Source organism: Clarias gariepinus, chromosome 13 (assembly GCF_024256425.1).
Source record: "Clarias gariepinus isolate MV-2021 ecotype Netherlands chromosome 13, CGAR_prim_01v2, whole genome shotgun sequence".
Classification (NCBI taxonomy): Eukaryota; Metazoa; Chordata; class Actinopteri; order Siluriformes; family Clariidae; genus Clarias; species Clarias gariepinus.
Window position 1 is genome coordinate 13126094 of NC_071112.1, and position 17453 is coordinate 13143546.

Sequence of the window (17453 nt, forward strand, 5' to 3'; positions counted from 1 at the left end):
TAATTTTGTGCAATGCCACAATCCGTTTACATTTCTAAAATAATAATGATAACTTTTATATCTCTGCATCATACATATTTACTTTGCTTGCCAAGCTGAGGTTCGAGTCCCAATGCCCTACACCCAGCCACTGGGGCTGCAGGTCCCAAGCCTGGATAAAGACCAGAGCGTGTGTCAAGAAGGGCATCCCACAGTATGCAAAAACCTGTGGCAAAAAATTGTGCAGATCTAGCAATCATCTGGGGCGACCCCTAATGGGGAGCAACAGAAAGAACAACAATACTTTTGTATATCTATGTATGTGTACTGTGTATGTTTGTAGAAGTGACTGCACACTGTATATTTATATATAGTCAGTAGACACAGGGAAAACTAGTGCAATGCTAAAACTACTATATATATATATATATATATATATATATATATATATATATATATATATATATAAAAAATATACTGTATTTAAAGTAAATAGGTATGAGTAGTAATAATAATAGCAGTAGTAGTTATAATAATAAAAATATACACAAATTATTATTATTATTTTTTGCTGCAGTTCATTTAAAGAAGCCCGATAACGTTTAAATAATCCAATAAATACCTGTTATATAAAAATACGTGAGTGAGTTAGGTTAACCCTACTTAAAAACTCTTCACATCAAATTTACTAAGCTGTTTTATGTTATCTTAATGTGATTCTGTTTCGTCCTGTTTGGCCCGTCTTATTTTGTGCACTGCGATTGTGCTGGTTTCGGCATCTACCTGAGGAAAACTTCGTGCTGAAAAGGACATCTTACAGTATGTTAGGTAAGATTCATATGTCTCTATAAAATATATCATAATGTTTCCTTTAAAAGTTGATAGGTGAATGGGTTGTGGTTTAATCTGAGTTAGTAAACTCGTCTTTAGAACTACATTTCTGAATTTAACTTAAATTTACCATGCTAAACATTTGACGGTTAGCATTGTTCAAACTAGCTTACAGTAGCTGTGTGGTTGTTAGTCACAGAAGCGCCAGACTGTTTGCACTGCACTGTTCCTGAAGCAACTGGTATCCTTCAAAATAGTGGTAAGCGATTGATATGTTAGTGGTAAAATCACATACGTTTCTTACAGTATATCGTATAAAGTATTGGTATGATCATGTTATGAATTACCTTGAAATTTGCGTGCGCACATACTAGAGGAGGAGTGAGTGAGAGAGACAGCGCAAGGTGAGGGCGGCGGTACAGTATGAATTTTCTCCCGGCCAAATTGGAATTAAACACGTTGCTTACTAATACGCTAACATTATCAGTATATTCAGCCTTTTTAAACAACATAATAATAGTTATCTCTGAGTTATAACTATTTTGAACTGTTTTTGATTATTTTTGATGGTGTTAACGTGCAACATTTCCTATTTTTTCATATAAAAATAGGTGTTTGTGTTTACTCGTTGAACTTAATGAAAATAGGCTAGAAATATAGTGTGGTAGTATTTTGCCTTAATAGATATGATGATAATCAAGATTTTATAGGAAAACTGATTGATAAAGAAAAAAATAAATATTGGAACAAATAATTAAAATGTATTCAGATTTTTATAGCAATAATATTTATGCTATGTTTTTCCCCTTTATTCATTTCCTTTAGGGCTTTGATGTGGCAGTGCAAAGAATGTTCTAGATCAGTATCCTCAAGGTCCCTCCTGCTCAAATATTACAGGTTAGACCATGGCCATTATGGCATGAAATACACTTTACATGATAATACACTTTAAGCTCACAGTGCTTTGCTAACTTGATCTGAAATGCTAACTGAGATGGCAGTTTGTGTTGTAGTTGAGTGCTGAATTCAAATTCAAGTAGGCTTCATTGTCACTTCAACCATATACAGTTAGTACACAGTGAAACGAAACAATGTTCCTCCAAGGTGCTACATGCAACATAAACTTACAACATAAGTTAACAGAGAAGCTAAACTAGCTAACTAAGAGGCCTAGTTAGCTGGCTAGCAGAGACAAGACCGATAGTTCTAACATAAATTACAACATAAATTAACAAAAACTAACTAAAACTAACTAACTAAGGAAGACTATCTACAAGTTTTACAGACAACAGACAACAAAGTGCAACAACAAAGTGACAGTGCGACAATTGACATACCAGAACATAAAGAACATAAAATATGGTGTTAAGGTAGTAAACATAGCAGCAGGAATTGAGGAATTAGTGCAAAAAGTAATGAATATTGTGCAAAAGAGATAAACCGTGAAGCATTTACAGATTTGTGTGTACGATAGTTTGGTGGTGTAGGTCAGTGTGTCTGCGCTTGTGTTGATTAGTCAGCCCAGTCCGAATGTTTTGATGTATTGATGTTTATTACCCCCCTGCGGGGGCAATTAACCACCCACCCCTTAGAAGAGTCACAGCACCCGATCCCCGAATAAGGCGCACGGTTTGACACCTCACTCATGGGACTCGGGCAATGTTGGTCTCAATGTTAAGTCTGTGGGTGGTTAATTGCCCCCTGCAGGGGCAATTAACCACCCACCCCTTAGAAGAGTCACGGCACCCCATTCCCGAATAAGGCGCATGGTTTGACACCTCATTTGTTGGTTTACGATGAACGGTGCGGGACCAGTTATAATTCGCTAAAATCCCCATTATAAGTCAATAATTTTCTATGACCCTCAGGAGAGTCATAGAAAAATTCTTCCCGAATATTCTGCACGCTTTGGCACCTCACTCATGGGTCTACGATAAATGGTCCGGGACTAGTTCATCGCCAAAATCCCCATTATATGTCAATGGGGCAAATTGGGGACCTCTCTTGCCCCGGGGGTAAAACTTATACCCTTGTGCATGGTATCTTTTGACAAAGGCTGCAAACATCTTCAAATAGGGTTAATTTAACGTTTCTACAAAATTCCCTCTCTGCGCAACAAACCGTCAAAATTCTCTCAATGTTAAGTCAATGGGATTTTTGGGGCGGTTAATTGCCCCTGCGGGGCAATTAGTAAGTCCGATCACACCCCGTGAGATCAGTCTGAAGGTCTGGGCCGAGTTTGGAGTTAGTGGAGTTAAAGCTCTAGGAGGAGAAGCGTTTGAAAAATTTAGTCTCGGAATAATAATAAGTTTAAGTCGGATATCAGTAAGTTGGCTTTCTCAAGCCAACTTAATAAACGTGCAAAAAACAGCATGAAAGTGACAACTGACTGGGTCTATGTGTATTAGCCTAATATGTAATTATAAGAGTAGTGAGCAGACCCTAAAGCTAAAAGATGAGCGAGATTTAGTACAAACTGAAATTTATAAGAGAACATCAGACTTATAGTGTACACTGTAAAGCTATATGTCATAATAATGGAAAAAGTATATTTAAAAGATTAATTAATGAAATATAATACTTTCTAGTGGTTCATGTCAGCCCAGAAAATCATCTAGAAGGGCACAGACAGACGTTATCTATAAAGTTAAGAAATTGTCTATGAAGTTTTCGATGCATGTACAAGTAAAATTAGGCCAGAAACTAAACATATTCATGTGGGTCTCAGAACTCACTGAAATTAAAAAATAAGAAAAGCAAACTAAGCTGTTAAAAAGGAGCAATGGACATTGGTATTAACTGATCAGTCAGAGGGGAAACTTATAATATGGAAATATGCAGCGCAAGGAAGGAGATGTGGTAAGGAGTAGTGGAGCAAAACTTGGAAACGGTAAAAGAAATGTAAAAAGCACACTCAACATTGTGGACCACGGAACCCATACTGACATCATGCAGGAAGTGCACACAAGAAATGAACGAAATTATGGCACATTTAAGAGAATTGTAAAAGTCGAGCGCAGTCTTTATAGTAGAGAATGGAAGCAACGGCCAAGGAAACTTGTATTTACTGGGTTTCTTAAGGGTGATGGGACTAGAAAATATACTTTAAAGGGAAGAAATGGGAGATTAAGACCAGGAGATGGCGGTAATGCAACTCTGTGGGAAAATCCTTTTCAAACTGCCCTCTCAAAGCGGGCCTGTTGAGCCTTTATTAGATCTCGCTACAGACTACAACAAGCTCACCTGGAGAGAAAGATGGCAGGGCACAGACCAGGAGGACATGAAACAGAAGGACAAGAGGACTAAAAAACCTGGTCCAGAACTCTTACACAAACTAACATACAGGGTGAATAGTGGTAAAGTCGGACAATGGGTAAAGTGGGACAGTTAAGCTTAATAATTTATATCTTTGCATGGATATGTTTTTATTACTAAAAATCAACAATGAGTTCATCATTAGCAAGTATGTGATTAAAAAAATAATAATCTGTGGCTATGACAGCACTTCCGGGGTGTGGCACATCATATTTAACAACCATTTTCAGAAAGTGTCTCACTTTACCACTATTCACCCTACTATATTGAATCTTTTTCAATTATTGACCACATACTCAATTTTACAAACAGTTGTCAACAATGGCACCATGGCACCACTTGGCAGAAAATAACATTTTATGATATGTACTCATAATTCAATATAATGTATCCTTATTTACACAAGCCTTTAAATTATTCTCTGTTACAGATTAGGATGTCTGAACAATACAGTTTATGATTTCCCATTTCAGGTTGTACATTTCAAATCATATCAACCTCACATGAGTGACCCTCATGTTAGATTGCTGCTAACAATAAAAAATTCAAAATAAAACAAAAGTCTACATATAGATAAGACAGTCTTGTAAAGCCAGCTACTATCCCTGTCAGAATATTGCAGTGGATGAAAGAACGGTGGCATCCATAGCCTGTATTAAAGATGGATTTAAGCTATATACCCAAAAAAGCAGGGCTATTTGTCCTGGCAGATTTCACAAATGAATATACATGGCACTTCTTTGTGTATGACTCTGTAATGTACTTTGTAAAAAAATAAATTAAAATTCTTGGATCAACTTTTGACCAGAACTGCAGAAGGCCTGTGGCTGTGGCCTGGTAGACCTTCTTAGGTTGCCCTGCTGACATGAAGCAGTAGGCACTGCTCAGAGCTATATAAAGTACTGTACACACGTACACACACCTTGTAGACCAGATGTGCTCTATCAGATTGATCAAGACAGAACTTTGCAGGAAAGAGAAGAGACACTGCCGCTCAAAAGTTTGGGATCACTTTCTAACTCCATGGACGTTCCTGATTTTTATTTCTTTCTACATTGTAGAGCAATGTTAAAGCAATCTTAAAATAACAACTGACTGTTGTTACGTAAATAGCAAATTCTATATTTGTTGTTTAATAGCTTTGAAATCCCCAGGATTGTTGTAGAAGGTAGAAAATAAATCACTAAGCAAAAACAAAGAACTTTGCAAGTGATCCCAAAGCGGTGGAGAAAACAAAACATTTTAGAATATTTTATTATTTTTAATTTTTTATGAATATTTTTAGGGATTTTATAATTTCTTTTTTTAAAAGCACACTATACATTATCCATATATCCTTTGACAATTCCAAATGCTTATGTGGTTAAGATAACGCAAATACTGTGCAGCAAGATCAACAAAGGCATTAACATTCCTTTTTCAGAAAAGAAAAGTGGATCTGTGTGTTTTTTATTTGTTTGCCTGTTTGTTTTTATCCCTTAAAAAACATGCACGTTTACATAATAAACGTTTATCCACAGCATCATAAAGAGGTACAAAACCTAGTATAGATCAAGCTAGTGTTTATTGTACAGTAAATATAAACACACTAAAATAAATTCGGAGTCAGGTGGATTTTTGCTTTGAAAATAGACCCAAAAGAAAAAGAAACTGAAATTAGAATGGAGAAATTACTTTCATGTTGTGAAAGTTCTTTCACAACGGGAATATGAGAAACGAAAAAAAAAGAGAACTGGACCTAAAACACATTTTAATTAATGTGTACAAAGTAATAGTAATTAAAATTAGTTTAAAAATAAATTCAAACGCTATAAGGAAATAAACAATATTGACTGTTTTGATGTCTGGTTGGATGTTTCTCCTCCACAAGACAGAAATTATTTACTATTCAGCCCCAAACATGGAAATTTCTACAGAATGAAAACTTCAATAGATTTCTACAAGCTGTCGTTAATGGAGAGAATTCAGTTGGAAAAATAAGTTAACTTTTATATTACACCTAATACTTCAATGTTGTGAAAAATAGGAAATACATAATAATACATTACACCAGTAATATTAAAGAGGGATAGATACTTGGTGAAGATTCTACTTTTTGCTGTTAGATAAGCCTTTCAATAATGTCCAACAAAGGAACAAGTGACCATAAGCTATGACTTGAAGAAAGTTTGCTCTTAAACACATGGGAGAAATTGATAATCTAGGTAAAGAAAACATAATTACACTGGCTGTTTTTCTTCATTTCTCCTGTAGTTTCATTTCTCCACAAGCTCTCCCTCGCTACAGTCCTTAGGTTTCTATTTACAAAAAATGCCTGGGAGATACAGTATGGGAGGAGGGGACAGTTCGTGTGATATAAAGGCAGAGCTAGTAGGATAGCAATCATTTGACCTGACTCTCTGATCCACACTCTGAAAAATGGCAACAACAAATCTACAGCAAGTGGTAAGATTTTTTTTGTATTTATATGCTACTAAATTTATATACTCTTTTTCATACATTGAATATTATACAACTGGCATATATAAAATATACCATACACGGTTACTAATATATCATGCGTACATAAGAGTTTTTACAGTGTTGCATATCTTTTAGGGCATCATCCAAGAGAGAATTAATTCTCGTAAAAAAGAGGAGAAGTTCATCGAAGGGCAGCATTTGAGTTTGGATGAACTGAAAGAGCAAAATGTCATGATGAAGTACTTAGGAAAGTATGAATGGATCCCCCGCTACCCAACTCCAGTTGAATTTTGGGTTAAAGATGTAGCCCATGTTACCAATGAGTCAGGATGTATGGGGATACTGGTGTCAGAGCAGTTCAGGCCTCCTAAAAGTGAGTTCTCATGGTGGGACTTAAAAATCAATAAAGAGGAGATAACAGCAGCAGAGAAGCTCTACATGAAGAATAACTTACCAAACCAAGCACAAGAGACATATGAGCAGGATCCATTTCTGGAGAAGTTCACCACTTCACCCCAGTTCAAGCTAGAAACATCTCGTTATGGCAACTATCGCTTCACGTTTCCTCTCACTGAGCTGATGCAATGGTACAAAGAACAGAACTGTGGGGAAGATGCTCAGAGTGTATGAGACCGTCACCTACAGCCAGGAGATTGTGTACACTGTGCTGATTCACAGTCCTGAGTATAACAAGGACTTTGAAAAATACCCACTTCTTAAAAAAAGTATGTGGGTTGATTATCAGGATGGGAAGATTATGTGGAAAGCACAAGCCATTTGTAAAACACATACGTTTACGTTTATTTCAGGAGCAGAAAGAATTCAAAGTAGAGCAGAAAATCAAGGGGATTCTGAGTTTTATGTCTGGGATCATGTTAGTTTAGTCTTTCACCTGCCAAATTATACCTCTATTAAAATACCCAGACTGCAGCTTATAAAAGCGCTTGACACCTGTCAAGATGATAATATAGATCTTTCTGGGTACCAGGGTCCAAGAAAAAAAGCAAAGATTATGATATAAATAAAAATGCTAATAGGCATAAGTGTGAATGATTAAAAGAACAAGTTAGACAGGGAACATAAGGATCAATCATAAATTGTAAAACATATTCATGAATTAAAAGTGCAAAATACCACTCATGCTATATATTTAACTTTTCGGTGGTATTTCACCACTTAAGGTTTAGTACTCATCTGTTATATTATTTCTTTAAATTTATAATTACAACATTGTAATGTTTTACACAGAACAAATATAATGTGATTTGCAATGATACTTTTCTGTATTTATTATAAGTAATACAGATGGTACTAATTATGTAACAAGAGCTAAATAAAAGCTTTTCTTTTTTAACTTTAAATTTCTCTGTGATTTCATTTTCTTTAGTCATAAAACGTTTTTTTTTATGATTAGGAAGTATTGAATCATATGTGTGTCAGCCTGGAATTTTAGCATAGAAAATCCATCTATTAGATTGGGTTTGGAAGAAAGAAGGAAACTGAAGACCCTAGGGACAGAGACACACTGGCTATTTTAACTAGTTGTATAAAAGATACGAATGTGTCTAAAAACACCAGCACAGAAGCAGCAGGTTTTATCTTAATTATTTGTCTCTATGTTCTACATCCTACTATTTTGTTAGGTTGTCAGCAGGTGGGTTAAAGTCTCCTATGAAATGTAAGAAAGGGTCAGTTGCACATGAAGAAAATTTTAAGATTTCAACTAATATACCATTGTGCCTGGTCTGTTCCCAATATGGCAGACAGGCTGACGTATGGCTAATGCTAATGTTTTTTTTTTTGTCTCCTTAAGAATAGCAAAAGCATCTATGGCTTGCTGAGTAAACAGAAAATAAACATTTTTTTGCCCATTGAAGTAGTTGGTTAAGTAAATGTCTTTTTTAAATACCCCAAACAATTGCCCAACAATTAAAACACGCAAACATGACTTAAAAAACTTATTCTTTTTATCCCTATGACAAACATGCACGTTTACATGTTAAACGTTTATCCACAGCATCATAAAGAGGTATAAAACCTAGTATAGATTAAGCTAGTGTTTAATGTACAGTAAATATAAACACACTAAAATAAATTCGGAGTCAGGTGGATTTTTGCTTTAAAAATATACCCAAAAGAAACTGAAATTAGAATGGAGAAATTACTTTCATCTTGTGGAAGTTCTTTCACAACGGGAATACGAGAAACAAAACAAAAAAGAAGAGAGAACTGGATGTTACTGTAAACACCTTTGAAATTCAGGTTTACAAAGTAATAGGACAGGAGGTTCAATTAAAATTAGTTTAAGATTAAATTCAAACGCTATAAGGAAGTAAACAATATTTTTGGATGTTTCTCCTCCACTAGATAAAAATTATTTACTATTCAGCCCTAAACATGGAAATCTCTACAGAATGAAAACTCCAACAGATTTCTACAAGCTGTCGTTAATGGAGAGAATTCAGTAGGAAAAAAAAGTTAACTTTTATATTACACCTAATACTGTGTGCAAAAAAAATTGTGATACATAATAAGAGGGATATAAAAAAATAAAGAGGGATAGATACTTGGTTAAGATTCTACAATTATCTGTTAGATAAGCCTTTCAATAATGTCCAACAAAGGAACAAGTGACCAATTTGCTCTTGAACACATGGGAGAAATTGATAATCTAGGTAAAAAAAAAAAAAATTACATTGGCTGTTTCTTTTTGTGCAAACACTTCATTTCATCTGTAGTTTCATTTCTCCACAAGCTCTCCCTCGCTACAGTCCTTAGGTTTCTATTTACAAAGAATGCCTGGGAGATCCAGTATGGGAGGAGGGGACAGTTCATATTACTACTCATATTAATACTACTACTACAACTACTACTACTATTTCGTTAGGTTGTCAGCAGATTGGTTAAAGTCTCCCACGAAATGTAAGAAAGGGATAAATATCAGTTGCACATAAAGAAAATTCTAAGATTTCAACTAATATACCATTGTGTCTGGTCTGTTCCCAATATGGCAGACTTGCAATGATACTTTCATAAGACAGGCTGACGTATGAATGATGCAAATGTTTTGCAACTATGGCTTGCTGAGTAAACAGGAAATACAATTTTTTTGCTCATTGAAGTACAGTAGTTGGTTCAAGTAAATGTCTTTTTTAAACACCCCAAACAATTGCCCAACAATTAAAACACGCAAACATGACTTAAAAATATTTATTCTTCCAAAACTAGTCAAAGTTAAAACAATAATTAGTATAAAACAGGTGAATACATGTTGCGTTTTGCCTAAAGGTCAGTAAAATATCTGGATAACACCAGCTGTTTATCAGTCTCTATCTGGTTCTTTTATATTAAATATCAATTTTTTAAAACTATCAAAGATGAAACAGTTTAAGTCTTTGTTTCCCCCAAAGTATCAGATGTTTAGAATATAGACCTGACCAAACATCATTCTAAAGCTGTTGCACTGTGACGCCATTCCTACTACAGCTCCCTCAACAGCTTGTTCAGGCTCCAGTAGCTCCAAAAGGCCAGCCGTCACCCGTCTGACCCATTCCTTCACAGTGGAGTGTGTAAAATACTGTTTTGGGAATTTTGGGAAGTAAATAAACTGCCTGTGCTAATGTTAACCATTGAACTTTGTTAGCGTTAGCCACTGTCTGTCTGTATTAACATTTGCATTAAATTTTTTCTGACCGATTGTCTTAGCCTTCAAATGAGATATGCCACATGCAGGACGAATGTATGTGAGAAAAAGTGATCCTTTAAAATTGGGTACGCCATTTCAGGAAAAATAGGATGATTAAATTTACATCACTTCACATTATCAGGACAAGCAAACTGACAGACAAGGTTTTTAAAAAAAACAACCCATTCTTAGTTCTTGCACTGAGAAAACTTTTAAAAAGTTTGCTTTTATTTATAAGCAATTGAATAAATATGGACATGACTATTCATGTGTACTGAAAAATCTTTTCATCAAAATAATCCCTGAAGTATGGCTTCTCTTTTTGGTAGCTAGTGTTAAAGAAATCTCTCCCTTCATCCTAAAAATGTGGTCTTGATCTGTTAAGAATGAAAATATTGGGCCTCCAAGTGGCGCAGTGGTAAAGCGCTCGCCCTATCATCCGGAGGTCGCTGGTTCGAACCCCGGGTGATGCTGTTTTCCTCTCACAGCCGGAGGCACAGAGAGAGCTGATTGGCCGAGCTCTCTCAGGGGGGAGGGATGAGAGGTACTTGCGCTCCCACATTAGTCACGGCGCTACAGCCAATCAGGGGCGTCTGTGAGCTCGCGCACACGGAAGGAGCGGCTAGCGCTTTCCTCCGAGTGTGTTACTCCGCCCCTAACGGTGCGTGAGCAAGCAGTTCGAAAAGATGCGGTCGGCTCGCGTCACGTGGTTCGGAGGAAACACGGGATAGCTTTCGTCCTCCCGACTGAGTGGTTGTAGTAGCCTTGATGTGTGTGGGAGCCCCCTAGTGACGGGGAGTAATTGGCCACGACTAGATTGGGGAGAAAATCGGGGAAAAAAGAATTGGACAGGACTAAATTTATATAAAAAAAAAAAAAAGAATGAAAATATTCTTTATTTCTTTTATGAATGGTTAATTTCTAAAGGACATTTAATGGATTGTCAGCTATGCTATATTGTGCGATCTTATTCCTGTGAACTGCATCACTGTAAGTATTGTTTGATTACTTTGTCATACAATGCTGCATTTAGGATGAACTCCATAGTACACACAAAAAAGGTAACAATTGATCATCATTTCAAAATCATTATTTCAACATTATTAAGCTGGTGGACATTTAAAAGTTACCATCCAACTTCTTAAGAGCTGCCTTGTACTGTTATAATGTAAAATAATTACTGTTTTTACTAAGCAGCTGTACAACCTGAGACCAGAAAACATTAAAATAAATACTCAGCAATGTCTTCATTTCAATAAGTATATGTCAAAATTCATCATCACTAAGTTTCACAGATGACTCTTGTTCAGTGTCCTCTTGTGAGCTGTTGATTTCAGAGACATATAGGGACTCTGCCATGTTTCTTCCGAGTTCGTCAAGGTCATCATTATCTGCACAGTTCTGATGCCTCTTGTCTTCACTGAGCTGATAGTTTTCCAACCTTTTTTTATTATCTTGCTCTGAGTCAATTAGGCCCTTTTCATCATCTGGTCTGATAGATTTAGCATTCTCTAAAATGCTGTCATTTACTGGTGTGGTATCTAATCTAGAATTGACTCTATCCGGTTCCCATTTGTCTTTATCTCTTAAAGGTGTAAAAGAGAGGAGGCTGGTTTCGTCTGCTGTAAAATTTCCAAAATCTTCCTGAAGACTTAATACTTTGTGTCCATGCAGTAAAGAATTTTCTCTTTCCTTGTTTTCAAGAACAGTAACAGGGGAATATGGGGGCTTTTGCAAATCATTCTGAAGTGATTCCAGAAGGTGACGCATTCTGTCCTTATAATAAATATGAAGATGAAAATTTTGGTTACATTTATTAGCATTACAGTATAAACCATTACATGAAATCTGTATTACAACTTGCATATTTATTCATGCATGTACTCATAAATAAAGAGCACCAAAAGATTTTTAACGGGGGGATATTTTGAAGAAATACTCACTTCATCTAACCGATGTTTATTCATGTCAATGTGACGCTCAAACACCCGTTGCAGGACTCTGGAAGAAAATACCGCTGTAACTGGAAAAACTACTTGCAATTTTAAAAAGTAAATAAAGAAATAAAAATAATAAAAAATGGGTAACCAACCTATCAGAATAGATGCCGCGTTGTATAATCTCATTTGTTACATCAGCAATAAACTCAAGGTACAATAATTCCTCCTCTCTTAAAAAAGCACAAGAGTTAACTTTAACAGCTTAAAATTATACATTTTTGCTTTCGACATTTTAAATACTAGATAATTTATTCACAAGATCAAAACTTTATTTAGACAACTAGTATTTTTTAAGTGACACATTAACCTATAAGCTTTCCACAAAGTATGCACACATCTGAAGAAAAATATCAGATTATGCTTACTCTTGTATTACTTTTCTCATAATTGGGGACTTCATTCCCTCTGGTGATACCCTACAAAACAAATCACATCATTTTTATGTCATGCGTCATCACAGCCCCATAATGCTAAATGAAATTGTATGTTCCAAGTATGTCATTATGTGTTTCTTACCTTAAGGAGCTGAGAAAAAAATCATTAGCTTTGAATTTATTTTCTGTGTCATAACGTCCAAAAACATTTGACTCATCATCAGACCAATCATGGTCAACACTGCATGACTGTGGGAAAATATAAGAAAAGTTTAGCCATGTATAATAATTACTTTAAAGTAATATGAAGCAATATTGGGATGGTAAATCAAATCACTTCAGCGAATGTACCTGGGGTGAATCATGTGCTGTTGGAGATCTTTGCTTGCTGCAGAGCAAAAAAATAATAAATGTACAAAAAAAAAAGTTTTTGCACTAAGGTACATTTCTGAATTATGTGCTAGGTTTACTGCTAAAATTTCTACCATATTACAGATCAGCAAAACTGATATGTGGTTCTGTGACTAAGTGGATGTCCCAATGAGTTTTCCCTTCTGCTTGTGCTGAGTATAACAAATCATAACTATGACCACACATTGGCAACCTATATCGGGTCCCTGCTACATCATGCTCATCAATACACTCTATGGCTATCCTCGCGCTGCTGGTAAAAGCAGCCCAACTCTGATGTGACTCAAATCAAAGTGGCATGGTGGTGTAGTGGTTAGCACTGTTGCCTTGCACCTCCAGGGTCCGGGTTCGATTCCCGGCCAGGCTCGATTTTCGTCTTTATGTGCATGGAGTTTGCATGTTCTCCCCGTGCTTGGTGGGTTTCCTCCGGGTACTCTGGTTTCCTCCCACAGTCCAAAGACATGTAGGTGAGGTTGATTGGCGTTCCCAAATTGCCCATAGTGTGTGAATGAGGGTGTGAGTGTGTGTATATTGGCACCCTGTCCAGGGTGGACCCCACCTTGCACCCTAGGCTCCAGGTCCCCGCGACCCTGAATACAGGATAAAGCGGTATCGAAGATGAGTGAGTGAATGACTCAAATCATTTTTTTTCTTTATAACAGTGTGAACAGCAATAATCACATGAAATCTCACTGTTTTCAGTTGGGATTTGTGCCACTCCTGTTTGTGGTCTGACAGTGTCAATAAGACATCAATCAAACTGGACACTGGTCATAATTTTAAGATAGGAAAGACGGAGGATTAAGGCAAAAGCGGACTTCAGTGGAAGTTTAAAAACAGCATTTAAAGAGACTAAGGATACCAAATCTCATCTTTCATCACATCTTCTATACCGTTTTATCTTGTTTTCAGGGTGGTGGTGAAGTGCCAAATATCATCCCATTTTCAAAGTGAGTTTGAACGCAACACAAGACACAGGTCAGTTTTAGAGTGCGATCTGTTCAGACTAAAATCTGTTATAGGTCACATTTTGTTCAATATGAACAACCTGACTAAATATCATCTTAGGTCAGTAAATTGGATCTGGGATGCTTTTGGCTTCAGTGTGAACATATCCCATGTTACTGTGCAGATAAAAATAACATGATTATAAAAAAAACTGTGTAGAGCTATATGTTACATGCATTTCATCAACAATATAAGAATGAGAAACCTGCAAAAAACAAACCTGTACCAGGTATAAACCATTAAAGATTTTAAATATTATAAGCATACTTCAATAAAATCAATAACACCAAAAATCAAACAAACAAAATTAGAAATTAAGAAACCATCTGTAAAATTGTACCTTCTGTGGTGAGTGTCTGGTTGATTAAATGTAGATTGTGTCTTTTCTTTAGCTCCTTTCCTATTTGCAGGAGTGTAATACCGATAGGTAGACAAAGAGGACTTGCAGTCTGTTTTCAGAGTTCTGGGAATGAACGGCTTTTCTTGTGTGAAGCAGTGGGCATGTTTAAGAAGGACGTCGCCACTGTAGGTTTTTTGTGTAGGGTCTTGAAAACTTTTAAATGTCTGACTTGAAGATGTGGCACACAAATGACTGAAGCGGTCTCTTTGAGATTCTGGACTTCTGTAACTTAATTCCGATGATGGCCGGCAGTTTTGAGCCCGTGCAACCATTTGAGAAGGATAGACAATTTGCTTACAATTAAATGAAGTACTAAGTCTTGGGGAGGACATGATGGAACCACCTGAGTTAAAATAGGCACTCTCAGCACCTCGAGCAGAAGGTTTGACCTGCATAAGTATTGTAAAGTAATTGAAATTCTTAACATAACGTTTACATTAAATAGAATATTTTCACTCACATACATACAAAAAAAAATGCAAATATTCTTACATTTCTGGATGAGGAAGAAGGAAGATCATTTAACCTGAGGCTCCTCTGAGAAAGGGACCTTACTGATTGCGTCCTCTCACCTTTTTTTATCTGTTCACAGCGTTTTTGGTCAATATCTGTATGTAAAAAATGAAGGTGTACTTATCATTAGTTGTACTTATATACTGTATACTAGTACATATAATGCCTTAGTAGAGGAAAGAAAGGCCTTATTCTTACATTTTACATCACAACGCATACTTTTGGGTACTGAACAGTCCACTGAAGCTGAATATGGAAAAATAAAGAGAAAACATAAAAATATTAAAGAAGCTCAATGTTTTTAGTTTTTATTGTGTTAACTGTAGTAGTAGTAGCACTAATTCTTCATGACTTACCTTTTGCCGAGTGCAGCCTTTTGTAATGAGAGATCATGTGATCTTCAATAATTCGTTGATCTGTCAGCTTTCCAGTCGAGCCAGGGCAGAATGCTGGGAAGCCAAAGAGTTTGCAAAAAAAAACCCAGTTAAATGTCTTATTGCTAAATTTATAGTCACTGATACTTTTGTACCTTGTGTACACACAATTATAGAACCATGTATTTTTGAGTGAAATCGGACAAAAGAATGTAGAGTTTTAAAGTCTTATTTTTAAGCTGTTGACTATGTGTACCCTTTAAACCCTAATAAAGATATTACTTATTAATAGTAATCCAGAGAATGGTGCTATTGGAAATCTGATTCATTTTATTATCCAATATGCAAAATTTTCAAATTCACAAACAGAATAAAAAAAGTTACTTCCTAGGTTTTCACATAATATGTTCATTCTATTGTTTAATTGTATTAAAAAAAACTAAATCGCAGACTTACCACAAAACTATTTTCATTTAACATTTCAATCTTCTGGCTTTAAGAACCAAAACTGTATTCGATTTGCAACTGCTTTTTTAGACTCACTCAATTCTAAGAATTGAATATCTAAAAATATTATGGAATCATGAAACAAAAACAATACAGTACACCACAACAGCTTGAATAGATTTAGACATGGATTTAACTATCGAAAAACAGTATTCCTTATCAATCCGGCTCCAACTTTATCATATCGCAGTTGGCAGATCAGCTTTGCATGAACTATTTTCTTTCATTTCCACTCTAGATTTCCAATTGTGGAAGCACGGTGCCTTAGTGGTTAGCTCTGTCACCTTGCACCTCCAGGGTACGGGTTGGATTGCAGGCTAGGTTTAATTCCCGTCTCTGCGTGTTTGGAGTTTGCATGTTCTCCCGGTGATTGGTGGGTTTCCTCTGGATACTTCAGTTTTCTCCCACAGTTCAAAGACATGCAGATTAGGCTAACTGCCAGTCCAAAATGTCCTGTAGTGTGTAAGTGCATGTATGTGTATGTGCCCTACTATGGAGTGACACCCTGTCCAGGATGTACCCCAACTCGTCCCCTAAGTCTCCTGGAATAGGCTCCAACCCCCACAAACCTGTATACAAGACTAAGCGGCATAGACAATAAGTGAGCAAATGAGTGAGATTTTTTAATTGGAATCTCTGGAGGAGATTTATGGATGCAGTGAGAGAGGACATGAAGTTAGTTAGGGTGAGAGAAGAGGAAGCAGAGGAGAGGGTTAGGTGGAGGCAGATGATTTGCTCTGGCGACCCCTAAAAGGGATTAGCCAAAAGACAAAGAAGAAGAAGAAGTCCAGACTATTTACACACAAAAACAAACGCGTTATTTTATAAATTTTTTTTGCTATGGTTCACCTACGTAAATCTTTGTTTCTTATATCTCCTTTTTTAAAAATATAAATAAAAAAAACCCACATGTGGGTTACCACATACAGATATAACTTTACCATAATCTAACTTATCAATTAAAATATAAAAATATACAATTCAATGTATAACTACTTCTTCTTCATATTAGTAATAGATAAATGCAGCGTCTATAACCGGGAGACTATTGAAATAGCTAAGTGAACTCATTTGTTAGTTCTGCAGTGAACATTACCTCGCTTTCCACTCATGACTGGAAACACAGCCAAGTATCCCATGCTCAGAATACAACAGATCTGTCACTGAACAGCTACTTCTACAAACACACACACATTACTTTATCATCTACAAAAATTAAGAAATGATCTCAACTACCTAATTGGTAATACATATTAGCAGCACATCGTTCGAACTAGCTAGCTAGTTAGCGGCTAAGCGTCCTTTTAAAGCTACTTGGTCGCCATGATGGTTGCTAAGGGTGCGTCATTACGTCATAAAGAGGCACGTATCGGTCAGGCGCTCATGAATAACCCATGAGTGAATACACAAAGAAGGCGTTACAGCAACAAGAAAATATCGTGAAAACAACGAATAATTATATCGATTGATCTTTGCACATATTTCACATTTAATTTTATTTAAAATCGTGCCATCGTATTTTTATATCAAAACATTATATTTAGTTTTATTTAGTTATTAACACACATATTATAATATGGTACACAGGGGTGC

General features: G+C 36.0%; 1 protein-coding gene across 1 annotated transcript; it reads right to left on the reverse strand.

The window, feature by feature from the left end:
- Positions 1 to 11151: 11151 nt before the first annotated feature.
- spata7 (spermatogenesis associated 7) lies at positions 11152 to 17175 on the reverse strand. Its single transcript, XM_053509191.1, has 11 exons — positions 16957 to 17175; positions 15336 to 15428; positions 15178 to 15225; positions 14959 to 15074; positions 14407 to 14855; positions 12999 to 13035; positions 12790 to 12896; positions 12639 to 12689; positions 12366 to 12443; positions 12217 to 12274; positions 11152 to 12049 (listed from the first exon to the last, which is right to left on the reverse strand). Exons 1-11 carry the CDS (start codon positions 16997 to 16999, stop codon positions 11540 to 11542), a joined length of 1590 nt encoding a protein of 529 aa, XP_053365166.1. The 5' UTR covers positions 17000 to 17175; the 3' UTR covers positions 11152 to 11539.
- Between the last annotated feature and the right edge of the window lie 278 nt (positions 17176 to 17453).